This window comes from Plasmopara halstedii (genome assembly GCF_900000015.1).
Source record: "Plasmopara halstedii genome assembly, contig: Scaffold_110, whole genome shotgun sequence".
Lineage (NCBI taxonomy): Eukaryota > Oomycota > Peronosporomycetes > Peronosporales > Peronosporaceae > Plasmopara > Plasmopara halstedii.
The window spans coordinates 964,642-978,113 of record NW_020187031.1 but is presented as its reverse complement, the minus strand read 5'-3'; the positions used below and the strand labels follow the sequence as shown (position 1 = coordinate 978,113).

The following is a 13,472-nucleotide window of genomic DNA, read 5'->3' as shown; positions in this document are numbered from 1 at the left end:
CTCCATGGACATTTCGCACAAAGTACGTTTTCAGGAATTTATATATCTTATTTGTGTTGATCTAACAAGAATTAGTGCTTTTGCAGAGCGAACTAAAAATGTAGTCACTTACCCTACAAACTCATAGTGTCGCTACTAGTGAAGTGCACGAACCCAACCTCGGTGAATAATGCACTGCAACCTGCAGCAGGATGAAGAGGAAAGAAACAGCAAGTTTTACTGATTGCATATATCTTCAGCGTACCCCATACATAGCACATTTTGTAGCCTCTATAGTTCATGGACAGAATCAAAGAAATCGACAACAAGTGCAATGGGTCGCGTTGCAAGAAAGAATGGTAAATTTCTGATCGTAAGTTGATCGAACAAACTTTGCTGAGTCCATTTTGGCTTGAAGTATGTCCTTTTCTATCAATGATGCTGACCAAGCAGGGATTGAGAAAGTAAGAAATATCTGGCTTCTTGAAGAAGAAATAGTTATAAGTAAATAGATACATATAATATCACAAAAGTTGTACGCACATTTTTTTAGCTCTTAATTTTCGGGATGCAAGTGACGGTGACATCGGCTGATGGCGGACAAGTGACTCAGGTCAGTGCTGAGGCCACGCAACAGCTAAACTCTGTAGGCGTGCAATTACAACAGCAGGTGAGTGTTCAGCAAAATCTTACAGCTGGATATAGAAATGATTAGTTTCCTTCAATCTGTACTGCATTAAAGTTCGGTATCCCCGCGGACCAGCAAGTGCTAATTTTAAATGGCAATCCGCTGCGGCTTGACTACACGGTAAATCTATAATACAAGCTCGTGCTACTCGTGGCTTTAATTATTATTGGTCGTATCCAATAGTTCGAGCAGGCAGGCGTGAAAGAAAATGATCTTCTCGTAATTATCCGCAAGGCATCGGCTACATCAGCTGCGAGGCCTGATTCCTCGTCTACAACAGGATTTACCGCACGCCCGGGCATGAAGCTGCACGAAATTCCGGTGGGTTATTATTGTTAAAGGTTGAAAGATATGAGATCATCAAATGCGAACGTTCGCGTTCAAGCAGGCCAATCCCAACCCAGAGATACTTCTTGATATCATCAACATGAATCCACAGCTTTTACCTGAGGTATTCGGTATTGTGGGTTTATGTGGAAAACTTTTGAAATTGATGCTACTTATGTTGCAATGCAGCTACACCAAGTTAATCCAAACTTGGCGACAGCACTTGAGACCAGAAACGCATCGGTGCGTCAATTTGTGCAAAATTTTGGATGCAGACGACAATAATTCCTCTCTTTATCATTTCACTTTTGTAGAATGTGCGCATGGCGCTGATGCAAATGTATATGAAGGCTGCGTCGCAAAAGTTTGAGGAACAGCAAGAGATCGAGGCTCTGGAACGCAATCCGTTTGATACTGAGGCCCAGGCTAAAATTGCTGAGCGAATTCGTTTGTCGAATGTTCAAAAAAACATGGAAATTGCAATTGAGGAAATGCCTGAGGCATTTGGAAATGTTACGATGCTTTTTATTCCCTGTGAAGTTAACGGAACGCAAGTAAAGGCATTTGTCGACTCGGGGGCCCAATCGACCATCATGTCATCGGTATGATCTACACGTACTCACACTTTAAAATATTTTACGATCCAGCAGTTAGAGCTCACATTTACGCTGTTAATTAAAGAGCTGTGCGGAGCGTTGCGGCATCATGCGGCTAGTGGATAAGCGTTTTGCTGGACAAGTAATGTGAACAAAGCCAATTACTTTCGACCTGAATTTTATAAGCTTTTATATGGATAGGCAGTGGGTGTGGGCACGGCCACCATAATCGGAAAAGTGCACATGGTACCTTTAAAAGTCGGCGACGAGTTTTACAACTGCAGCTTTACAATTTTAGATCAGCAGGGTGTTGATTTTCTTTTTGGCCTGGACATGCTTAGGCGACATCAAGTGAGGTTTTTCTCATGCTTGTGGTGCCATACTCTTTCCATGACTAACTTGTGCATCAACTCGATTTTTCTTTTCCTGCTTAGTGCTGCATAGATCTAAACAAAAACGTGCTGCGTCTTCACGAAGGCGAGCACTTTCATGAAGTTCCTTTCTTACCGGAACATGTATGTCTTTTCCTCAATGCAGCTGACGAACTCTTTTACTGACGTTATATTATCAAGGAAATACCCTCCCCGGAAAAACGAGCGATTACTGCGCTGCCTCCCGCTTCACTAGGCGGCATTCCTGTCTCGACTTCAATTCCAGAATCTAATGCTGCAGCTGACCCAATCAATTCTCAAGTAGAAAGAAACCACGTAGAGCAGGAGAAGATCGCTCAGCTTGTGGGATTAGGCTTTACTGAGCAGCGGGTACGAAAATCTCATTCTTAATGCGTGAACAAGATGCTAACCTCTCGCTTTGATTCTTTTAAAGGCCATTCAAGCGCTGCAAACTTGCAATGGAAACGTCGAAATGGCAGCTGGCTTTTTATTTGAAAGTATGTAGAAAACTCGTTTTCGACTAATCAAATTACAAATAAAAAACAAATTTGTCGAATCATCTATCGTTTTGTTTCGAAGGAATCATAACAATTTTATCAAGTAGACCGCTTAACTATGGTAGGTGATAATGAATTTCGAGATGACCTGTACGAGATCTTGGGCCTCGAACCTGCCGCGGATAAAAGCCAGGTTGCTCGCGCGTACAAAAAGAAGTCTATATTACATCATCCTGACCGTGGTGGAAACGGTAAAAGCCACAGATGAACTATTTTTTAGTGTATACCGGCTAATTTTTTGTCCTGCAGTGCAAAAGTTCTTGGAATTGACACATGCACGTGACATTTTGTTGGACCCTCAAAAGAAAGAAGTATATGACAGAAAATTGTCACGCGAGGCATTGGCTAAGAAACAGCAGCGCGAACGTGATGCAGAGTTCAATGAAAAGCGTAAACGAATGCGAGATGGTGCGTCAAATACTTTCGACTTGATAGTGGTAGAATTGACTGACTTTAAGAGTGCTTTTACATAGAATTGCTGCGGAAAGAGAAGGCTTCTGAGCGCAATAAAAACAATAATTTCAAGCAGCAGAAGGCTGACCTGTCGAAATTTCGGGAACAAGCGCTGGCTCGTCAGCAAGAGCTGTACAATCGTGTCGCTCGTGAAACGAAGCGACGAGATGATTTGAGACAGTCACAGGCAGCAAACATCGCTCCTAGATCACAGCGCACAGTTACATTCAAATGGAATAAAAATCAATTTTCACACTCAGATGACACGCTTAGCAGAGATCTACGGTGTTATGGTGCCATTGAAACAATCAAGATGAAGACATCGTCTGCAAAGGTCATTTTTGCTGAAGCCTCGGCAGCTGCAAGTGCCGTACGCGTTGAAGGACACAAGATATGCTGGCGTGAGGTCTCAATCAAAGGCCACATTGTAGAGACAGACGGTTTTACGTCTGCAGAAGACAAGCCGGTGATTGAAACAACATCGGGTCGTCACGTGTCAACTCTTCCTAGGGGCCCTATATCATTAGAGGAACATTTGGCGTTTGAGGCAAAAGTTCTTGCCGCATTGCGAAAAACAGCTAAGTTGCAACAAGAGCAACAGCAACGGAATCCCGTACAATCACCACAACTTTAGATTAGAGGATAGCTTACCAAACGTTTGTTTGATTTATGTGAAAGAACAACGTCGAATTAATTTTCCTCCATAAGTTTAACCGACCTTGTCGCTAGTCGTTGTCATTTGACGCAAGAATTTTACCCACACGGATGAAATAGCTACCACTTCTTGTCCCTGTCACGTTTTGTTGATATGGAAAAATACAAAAGAGGAACTTCAAAGTCTAACGACGTACCACATCGTTCAAATGCTCCAAATTTTGGTTTAGAATATGGACATGAGACACAGCCTCTTGCATTCCCTACAACGGTGCACAGAACAGAGACATTCTCAATCCAAATTCACCACTTGTTGCTCAAAGTGCTACCAACCTCTCGAATTTCATCCTCAATACGCTGCTTCTCCTTCTGAAACCACTCCTATAAACATATTAAAAAAATTGAAATTGAACTCGAAGATCGAAGTGAAGTGTCCATACGCACCCTATCGGGACCTCCACCAGAGTCTCGTCTTAATACTTTTTCATCCATAATGCCAAAAAGCATGCGTCAAAGTTTGCTACACAAGAAACCTCCGTTGTATCATTATCATTCTTATTAAGAGTTCATGAAATCGTCCTATCGCTTTAAGAACAAAATCCTTGTACGTACAAAAGGGGACATCATGGCCATGACGTTGGGGCTGACGCTGCTACTGCTGGCAGTAAGTGCTGTTTCCTCAGACGCGGTACAATTTGACGTGCGTCGCCGATCTGAAAAGTGCCTCAGCGATGAAGTGGCTCAGGGAAGCCTCGTGGTGGTACATTACGATGTGATTGGTGGTGTGCGCGGTCAGTCTGGTGTTGCGCTATCCATCACGGATCCACTGCGGAAATTTCTCAAGCAAGATACCAACATCGACACATCATCCGACGATATTCACAAATTTTCATTTACTGCCGATACTGGTGGTAGCTATGCTGTATGCTTTGTAAACAATAATGACAAGCCAATGCGTGTTATGCTCGACTTTAAACACGGTGTGGAGGCCAAGGACTACACAGAAGTGGCAAAACGTGAGCATCTCATGCCCGTGGAGAAAGAATTACGCAAGATGGAAGACACCGTGGAAGAAATTCATCGCGAGATGCTTTATATGCGCGAGCGTGAGGCCACGATGCGCAACACAAATGAGTCGACCAATTCTAGGGTGCTCTGGTTTAGCTTTTTTTCAATCGCTGTGTTGCTCGGTATGGGCATATGGCAGGTTATGTACCTTAAGAAGTTTTTTAAAAGCAAGAAACTTATCTAAGCAAGCCAGACACAGTGGTTCGTCACAACGAGCGGGTATAAGCGGTACTAAGACGCTTGTATTGTTCATGCATGAGAATGCTAATGAGCTTAGCTTTAAATCACAGCGATATTAAAGTCGATAAAATAGTATTGATCCCGTTACTTGATCGCATGCTGAATTTAACTTCCAGGGTATATATAGTGAAAGATTAGATGCTCTCAAGGCGCATGGACGTCCGTTTAATCTTCCGTCTTAAAATGGCGCATATAAACCTGTTTTGGTGTTGCTGCAACCTTGTAGACTATTTACAACTGAATTAGGCGTGAGAAACTTGCGCCTTGTTTAGCTTTCCGCATTTTCTGAAGACATGGCGGATCTTAATGACAGCGATGATGACAAACAACACTTGACAGACGACAATGGTGCGGACTGGGAGACTGCGCCCGAGGATTTTGAAGTTTGTAGTGATGACGCCTTATCTGATCGATCCAAAGATAATGGCCATAGTGACGGTGATTTTGAGGATGCGTGGCTGGACGACTATCTATTAGATGCTGCCGACTCAATGGCATCGAAAAAGTTGGAAGATGAAAATGAATCAATTCGCTCGCTTCAGTCAAGGCGAGCTTTTATGTCAAAGGTAGAGGAACTGAAGACAACACCATCTCTTATGGTAGTTGATGCCACCGGTAAACCCGTTTTAAGTCTATCGTCTCCGAAACTCGCAGGATTTAAAGCTTTAGAATCTAATGGCTTTATGTCTGAACAAATCAAAGGACAACGTTCAGAGTCTTGTGCACCAGCTTTAATTCATCCGATCGCGGACACAATTTCCCTTAATGAAACTGGTAAAAGTAGCTCGTTGTCGAGAATTTCGCTGACACCATTGTCTCCATCAAGTTTACCATACAAAAGAGCAAACACCCTTTGCTTTAGTCCCCCGTCAGTCACGACGACAAAATTTTTCTTGAGCAAAGACTACATATCCTCAGGTATGACTCGACCACCGCAAGTATCGGATTTGGATGACACGACAAAGCGAACCTCATTGCGCTATTTAGATGAATGGAAGCGCAAGGAGATGTGGCAAGACTTGAAACGCGCAGAAGAGAATCTAGTGACTTCGAGTTGTAGCAGCAATAGCGATGAGCTTTCACCTTCTAGCTTGTCAAAGTCCAAGTCAACAGCAACGGACGGTCGTTTCGACGACATTATCACGACACTTCAATCAGAACTTGCGTTGCCATTAAGCCACGGAGACTCGTTGGCTCAGCAGCAAAACGGGCACTTTCTGGACAATACTTCTATGTCTGAGAATTTGTTGACTGCAAACGTTCCCAGTGAAGACACGCACGAAGGTAAACCTTCGGTCACACCTCAGACATCAGTTGTGTCTTCCATGACCAACTCCTTGTTATCTTCGCAACCAATGTTTACTACTATCACTGACCTCTCACCTCAATCGCCTTTGACTCCTGTTTTATTATCGCGATTCGAGCAATTGCAAGTCGAAACTCAACATCTGCAGCGAAATTTGCAGCAGAAAAATCAAACTTTGCAAAACGAAAACCAATTGCTACGAGCCGAGATCGAGAAGGTTCGAGACGATTCAGCGGATGACCACAAATGTATCAAAGATCAGACTCTAAAGTTTAAGCAATTAAATGAAAGGATAAAGCAGCTTAATGAGAAACTGATTCACTTGGATGCCGTTGAGCGAGAGAATCGTCAGCTTAAAGAAATGACGCAAAATCGCGACATTCAGGCTGTGAGCACCAACGAGTTTGTCAAGACACTTAGCGATCAGCTGGCACTCACCACCAAGAGTGAAGAACAATTAAAGCTGCAGATAAAGCAGCTCTTGGAGCAAAATCACTCGCTGCAGACAGATCTATTGGAGAAGATTGCGTGTGAGACGACCAAATTTCAAAATCTGGCAAAATTGTCGGCTGAAAATGAGTCGCTTACTAAGGAATTAGTGCGAAAAGACCATGTTTCGAAGGAGAGCGAATTTGCCGAACGTCGGCGTTTGCAATGTCTGGTGGTTTATGGACTTTTGCGCTTGAAGAGACAAGATACGCTTCGTTCTGTGGTTTTCAAGTGGTCCCGATTTACCCAAATTACGACCTTAGCCCTTACACGAGCATTGACTCTGATATACCATGCTAGTCACGATTGTGTCGTAAAACTCAAAGCTGCAGCTTTTAGAAAGCTTTGCCTTGCCGCAAGAAACTTTAATCATGAGTCAATTTTGTTAAAATTTCAATGGAGTCTTGATGCCGCAAAGAAAGACAATAGAGCACATTGCATAATGCTTGGTATGACGCACCTGAACCGGCTCCTGGATAATTGTGAACACAGGCAGACAGCAAGATCGTTCTCAACATGGAGAAGCATCCGGCATGTGCATGTTGTCCAGTCTAGATCGTTTGAATTAGGATTGACAAAATTAAGGCTGCTTTTGAATGGTCAGAAGAAAGTGGCCAGTCGAAAAGCGTTGTTGATGCTACATTTTAAAGCAGCACACGACAGAAAGAATGGCGGTCTCGAGCGTTTGCATCAAGCTGAAAAAAACTTGACTGAGTCAAAAGAGTGTATCTTCTCATTATCCCGCGCGAAGGTAAAGCTGGAAGATAAACTTCAATCATCATGTAATGATGTCCAACGCCTCGCTGAAAAGGTGGTGAAAAACGCATCAGAGCTGCAGCTTGCAAAGCACTCATATGTCGCAACCGTCATTCGTGATATTGACCGTAAATGGTTACGATCTTTGTTATCGCAGTGGCGAATACAAACAGTAGAGTCTATTGCTGTTCGTGAGCTCCAATCGCATGTTAAACTGGTAGAGCTGAAAGCGGCAGAGCAAGAAAAGTATTCTAAATCGTTGGATGATTGTAATCGTGTGCTGCGCAGCGACCTTGAGCGTTTTCAATTTTTCTCGCTGGATAAACAGATTACTGTGGATGCCCTATCTAAAAAATTGCTGCGTGAAGAAGAGCGCTATCGCCGCATGGAAGAGCGTAATGTTATGCTTGAAGAGAAAGCTAACGCTTTGAAAACTCAATTGGCTTCATATGTGGAATCTGATGGCCTTGTCCTGCCGTTAAACTTGCTTGTCTTGTGCAAAGATGTCGCGATGAGTAATCTTCGCGAACTTTTTCAATTGTACGCAACATCCGACAGTGCTGTTGCTGTCGACGTAGGTCGCATTGGTGATAGATCGAAGGATGTAAATTTATCGCCTCGGTTAGCCTTGGCCTCATTTGTTCGTATGCTCGAGTGTTCATCACTACTTCAGGAAAATGTTGTTCAACGGGAGTCACTTGCGGAACATTTGGCCAAAAGCCTCCCGTCATACGCAGTGGAGAGTGGCCTTCTCTTTGCAGATTTTATAAATGGTCTGAATGAGTATCTCACCAAAACCTTTTTGGATAGTAAACTGAAGCACGAACAGCTAAAACGTTTTTGGGCAAGTCTACTCTTCCTTCTTGAAGCATTTTATGGTCGCAGATGTGGCGCCGCTGAAGCAAAAGTATTTAGGGGTGTCAATGTCAGCGGGACTAGTGGTAATGGTCCCACTTTGCTGTTATGTCCTTCACGTGCCTCGTGGGCGGGTCGCCTCAGCGACGACATTCTTCAAAACCGAGATAAGCTGCTAGCGGTGCTCGAACATGAGACTGCAGTTGTCGAACGCGCTGTTATGGAGAAAGCCTCTTTGAAACACACTTATCAGACAAGTGAATTAACATTGACAGGAAGCGTAAGTAGCTCGCCATTTGTTGAGTACCAATGTGATCCGCTTCTTCCGCCAGGATCACCGTCGCACTCTTTCGGTGCAATAGAAAGTGAAAATACAACCAATTTAGCTTTGCATGATGCAGGCTCCAACTTTACATCCAGTGAAGCAACGCATGGAATCTCAATGGAAGTGTATTCAAACTGGCATCTCATTCCTCAAGTGCGCGACCTTTTTCTCGCTCTTCGCACATCGACGCTCAAACTTGTTGTTCAATATTCTAGTGGACAACACTCTGCTGCACTTGGAAGCCAGCATTATCTTCTCTTGACTGCAGTTATTCGTATGCTCACTGATTTTAAACTACATCCAACAATTTTAACCAGAGAACGCGTTCAGTCCCTGTTTAATAGATTCCGCGTGGCAAGTGATATTGAAGGTGGCTTTCTCACACCACAGGGCTTTAGCTTTCTCCTTGGTTCTTGTGCATTTGAGCTATATGCAAGATCGCTGACAAGCAGCCAGAAGAAGCCTCATCCAATTCTTTCAGCTCGCGAAATTTTATTGACTTTCTTTGGTGACTTAGGCTTACTCGCTGAGAGCGATATTTTTATAGATGCGAGATTGTTCATTGTAGGGATCGATGCTGAGGCGATCCTCTGGCCTCTATTCGAGTACTATGCAAACGCTGCAGATTCAGCACCCAACAAAGAAGGCAACACCTCACGAATTGGAATTAATGTCATCGCATTCGATCGATTCATGATGGACATTGGTGGAAAGCTTGCAGAGGACCCACGCACGCTTTTTTGTCGAGTGATGCAAAATTCGAGCAAATATGGAGTAAAAGAGGATCTCGAGCACTGGAGAATGCGTTTAGACGAATTCTACGTTGCCATATCTTACATACAAAACGAACGAAGCCCAGGTACAGCATACGCAAGACCAGGTGAAGCAGTGCGACAGTGGCTGAAGCAATCGCAAGAAGGCAGTTGCAACGAAAACGGTGCTCAAACTTAGTGTGGAAGGGTGAAAGTGAGCATTTAAACTACTGCACTGTTCATTACGGTGCTGGCAAATCCTTTTACATGGCTTGGACTAATTGTACGACCATTGCGCGGCTGTTCGTCTGTATGGGCAGCTTGACATTACGAGGATCTACTTGGAGCTTCAAGCTGCGAAAAGGGTTTTGTTCGGCATTGGATCGGAATTGTAGCTTATATCCGTGCAGTTTTGCCACTAGTTTTTGTAGTGCCTTAATGTCACGTTGTTGATCTTCCAAGTTGAATGATGTGATGAGCATTGGCTTGCGTGACGCCAGCACAGACAGCACAGTAGGCTCCCAGCTTTCGCGCAAATAAGGGTGGCCAATACCCGGATTATACATCACAAATGCGTCAGGAGTTGTCAATTTCCTCGCTACTGATTCGTGATATAGTCCATTGGTCATTTCAAGCTGAACGAGAGTGTTTTCTTTTGATCTCGTCTTATTGCGCGCCGGCATCACCGGGACGTGATTACCCACCAATGTGATATTGAATTGCCATCCGGGATGAAAGAACGACAGATCGTCCCAAAGATAACGAGGCATCGTTGCTTCTGCACGCGCTCCAATTATATGGAGATCAACCTTTTTCTCGCTGTCCGCATGGTATGGAGCTAACAAGTCCGAAAGAAACTTGCTGAGCGTCATGACGTATGAATATGCCGACGACAGCATTCTCAGCGCTCTCACATCCTTTAGCCAATGATCGTCAGGTTGATAAAGCTTGAAGTATTCCGTCCACGAGGTTAAGTGTATGTTGTTTTTCCACTGAATACTATCGCGACGATCTGGTTGTAAAACTGCATCAACAAGTATCTTTGCTTAGTAGTCACATCGTTTACACTTAAAACTTTACATTGCGAACCTTCCGCAAAGAGTTTAATGGCTTCAGGTGTGGCAGAATACTCGGTATCCTCCATCATACTATCATATTGTATTAATAAATCGGGACGATTCTTCTGCAGTGTATCGGCACATTCCTGATTGTCACACAATTTTGTTAATTGCTGAATTTTAACTCCATGTAGAATCAATTTCGGACATTTAACTAACCCTGGAACAGGCAAGTGGAAGCTGTTTCCGGCCGCAACCCACCCACTTTGTTAAAATGTCACTGGAATCATCAGACCGCATAGGAAACTGTTTTGTCTGGTGGCCGCACTGTAGACACGGGAGACGTGCCACTGCATCAAGAAACATATGTGCGTTTTGAATACGTACGAGGCGCGAGGAAATGCCACGGACAGTGTCTATTGGTATTGTCGGCCGTCTCATTCTAAAGCGTTTGAGCTTGCAGCGAACATTCTTGTCTTGATTTCTTAAGGTTTACTACCTCAAAATTAGTGCAAATGGAATAAAATGTTGCAGCTTTTGCCTTATGAATTAATTTTTAACATAAATCCGCGTCATTGTGATCTCTTGGCTCGAGCGCCACGAATATATGGATCTTCTACCTCTCGTAAACCTTAGGTGTCTAGCATTTCTCTCCTGCTAACATAACAAATTGAAAAGCTCGTAGTGCAAAATGACAAAGAGGCTGATTCTAAAGAAAGATTTATCTGGAGAGGAGATGTAGATTGCAAAGGTGGTTGGTTGTCTTATGTTATTGAACAAAAAATCAAAGCTTAACATTACTAGCATGGATTAACCAAGTAATCACATTGACATTTGCTATACCGCGAAAGTTGCATGGACTTAGACCCTTAAAGCTGTGTTGCCGTGCTTCAGTGGTATGCGGCAGATGCTCGGATAACAGAATTCAAAAATCATATTGGTTCAGACTCTACCGAAAATTGGGATTAGCTCCATGCCGAGGTTGTACATTGCCTCTGTTGCTTTTGACAAGCAGATACAGATATTTAATTCGCCAGTCTAAGATCTACCTCATAAGGAATCGAAGGACGAGTCAAGCATCCACCGGAATAAATTTGCAATCAGAACGAGTTGACGAGTCGCGTACCTCGAACCGAAAACCAAGTAGAATTGAGAATAAGATTTGGTATCATATCGAAGCTATCTGCGCTGGATGTTGTGATGCGGATCGGCAAAGGCTTACGAATGAAAAGGTAATAAGACGTTAGCTTGGGTATTTAACAGATCCTGGTTCTCGACAATTCTAGCATTTAGAACTGTGAAGCCACAAAAACACCCCAGCTAATGAATGTTTACGAAAAACTTAAATTTCGAGTAGAAGGCAAGATTCGATATGGCAACTTGAGTGGTATCAAGCTCAAGAGTTGCCTAATAAGTAGCAGTAGTTTCGACAACGGCATTCCAAAAGTGTCAGATATGATAGTTGCATGCAGCGGGGCTGCCGCAGCTTTGCGCTTAGAGGAAGCGTAACTTAGGTCTCCGACCTTTCGTTTTATACTTGAAACAAGTACGAGTTTAGCGGATCGCAATCCGCTTATTCCAAGAGTAATTATTGCCTCAACCCAATTCTAATTGACTCTTTCGTTTAATATCCAAAACTGACTTTATTTATTTATATATGCGACAAAGCCGCCTAAATTTGAATGTATAGATTTCCTAAATATGTATAGTAAAATCTATATTCATGTATAACTACTGGCTATCCAGCCCCATACCGTATTCTTGTTTGGGTGTGGTCACACCATGCCCATCTGGTGCAACACATACCCCTGTTACCAGGGTATGTGTGACCCCGTTACTTTGCAGGCTAATCAGATAAATTGGTTAAAAAAATATGGCAAGTAGAATGCAGACAGAATGGATGTGAAAAGACCACTCGCAACTAGCGACTCTTTGTGTACTACAGCGCAAATTGCCAGCGCGATATGTATTTATCCAAGCAGAAAAGTAAGACGTATGTTGGAGTCGTCGCAGCTTTTTGCAGCGCTCCTACATCTATGTTACTGACAAGTGTATGGCTTAGTCTCAACAGACTTGCAGAAATCTTTCAAGGGTGCAGCCGCAAGTATAATCTACCGTGGGCTCTCATACTTCGAGCGCAATAACCTTGTAAGAATAGGGTTTGTATACAGTATTTGTGCTGAACTAGACGAATTAATGATTTGATGCATATATTGCGTGCTTGAAAATGTGAAGTTTCGCGGCCGCCGCAGCATCCACACTGATGTGTCTTCAACTTTAAAACGGATCAATACGCAGGGAAAATTTGCACGACGGAAACTAATTTGAAAGTCGATAGTAGATTATATCCGCGCGACGTGACGATTCGCAGCCTAGAGCAAAAGTACCGATACTTTTCAAAAGGTCTTCGAAGTCAGGGAGCGGCTTTGCAATGTATATAACTGGGCTCCACATACTTGTAACGGAATTTCACGTGCCCTGGAAGTTAGTACGTGGCTCGACTGCCAGTGATTATACACTTAATTAGGTTATTCTACATAGATAGGAAAACCTATATATAGGCGGCTTTGCCGCAAAAGAAATCAAGATATACAGTTTACGTTTAAAACGGAAGGGTTAAATAGCCTTGTATTTACTTTTGGAGTAAGTGGGTTTCACTCGTGCTGGTTCTAAGTATAGAATGAAGGTCGCCGACCTCATCAAGCTTCCTATTAGCAAAAGAGCTACTGTGGTAGCACTTGTAGTCAATCTACACCCGAGTCGCTACGACTGATCCTATATGAGGTTGGAGCAATTCTCCTATTTTATCCAGGAAATGCAGGACGGGCTTAATAAGCTGATCTCCCTGTTGGACCCTGAAGGCGTAGAACACCTTGTTCTGCAAGGTCCCGAAGCGAGAAATGCGCGCCTAGAGGTGTTTTTGAGCTATGAAAACGCTCTACTAGAGCACCTACTTGTGCCTCAAACCGGTAGGGGC

At 43.4% G+C, this 13,472-nt stretch overlaps 5 protein-coding genes across 5 annotated transcripts; 3 read left to right on the top strand and 2 right to left on the bottom strand.

Moving 5' to 3' along the window:
* Positions 1-547: 547 nt before the first annotated feature.
* Positions 548-3,626, top strand: PHALS_00206 (dna damage-inducible protein; the record flags this gene model as incomplete). Its single annotated transcript, XM_024729081.1, has 14 exons — positions 548-649; positions 722-787; positions 851-988; positions 1,056-1,118; positions 1,184-1,237; positions 1,309-1,596; positions 1,676-1,732; positions 1,792-1,941; positions 2,025-2,105; positions 2,163-2,351; positions 2,416-2,479; positions 2,587-2,730; positions 2,789-2,947; positions 3,013-3,626. The coding sequence occupies 14 exons, from the start codon at positions 548-550 to the stop codon at positions 3,624-3,626; spliced, it is 2,169 nt and encodes a 722-aa protein (XP_024572248.1).
* Positions 3,627-3,701: 75 nt separating this feature from the next.
* On the bottom strand, positions 3,702-4,138 carry PHALS_00205 (hypothetical protein L915_03953; the record flags this gene model as incomplete). The annotated part of the gene is made up of 4 exons (XM_024729070.1): positions 3,702-3,782; positions 3,844-3,909; positions 3,980-4,027; positions 4,091-4,138. 4 exons carry the CDS (start codon positions 4,136-4,138, stop codon positions 3,702-3,704), a joined length of 243 nt encoding a protein of 80 aa, XP_024572247.1.
* Positions 4,139-4,214: 76 nt separating this feature from the next.
* Positions 4,215-4,898, top strand: PHALS_00204 (transmembrane emp24 domain-containing protein 10-like; the record flags this gene model as incomplete). The annotated part of the gene is made up of 1 exon (XM_024729059.1): positions 4,215-4,898. The coding sequence occupies one exon, from the start codon at positions 4,215-4,217 to the stop codon at positions 4,896-4,898; it is 684 nt and encodes a 227-aa protein (XP_024572246.1).
* A 349-nt stretch (positions 4,899-5,247) lies between these two features.
* On the top strand, positions 5,248-9,636 carry PHALS_00203 (uncharacterized protein; the record flags this gene model as incomplete). Its single annotated transcript, XM_024729048.1, has 1 exon — positions 5,248-9,636. The coding sequence occupies one exon, from the start codon at positions 5,248-5,250 to the stop codon at positions 9,634-9,636; it is 4,389 nt and encodes a 1,462-aa protein (XP_024572245.1).
* A 64-nt stretch (positions 9,637-9,700) lies between these two features.
* PHALS_00202 (uncharacterized protein) lies at positions 9,701-10,861 on the bottom strand (the record flags this gene model as incomplete). The annotated part of the gene is made up of 3 exons (XM_024729037.1): positions 9,701-10,461; positions 10,527-10,641; positions 10,715-10,861. The coding sequence occupies 3 exons, from the start codon at positions 10,859-10,861 to the stop codon at positions 9,701-9,703; spliced, it is 1,023 nt and encodes a 340-aa protein (XP_024572244.1).
* Positions 10,862-13,472: the final 2,611 nt, after the last annotated feature.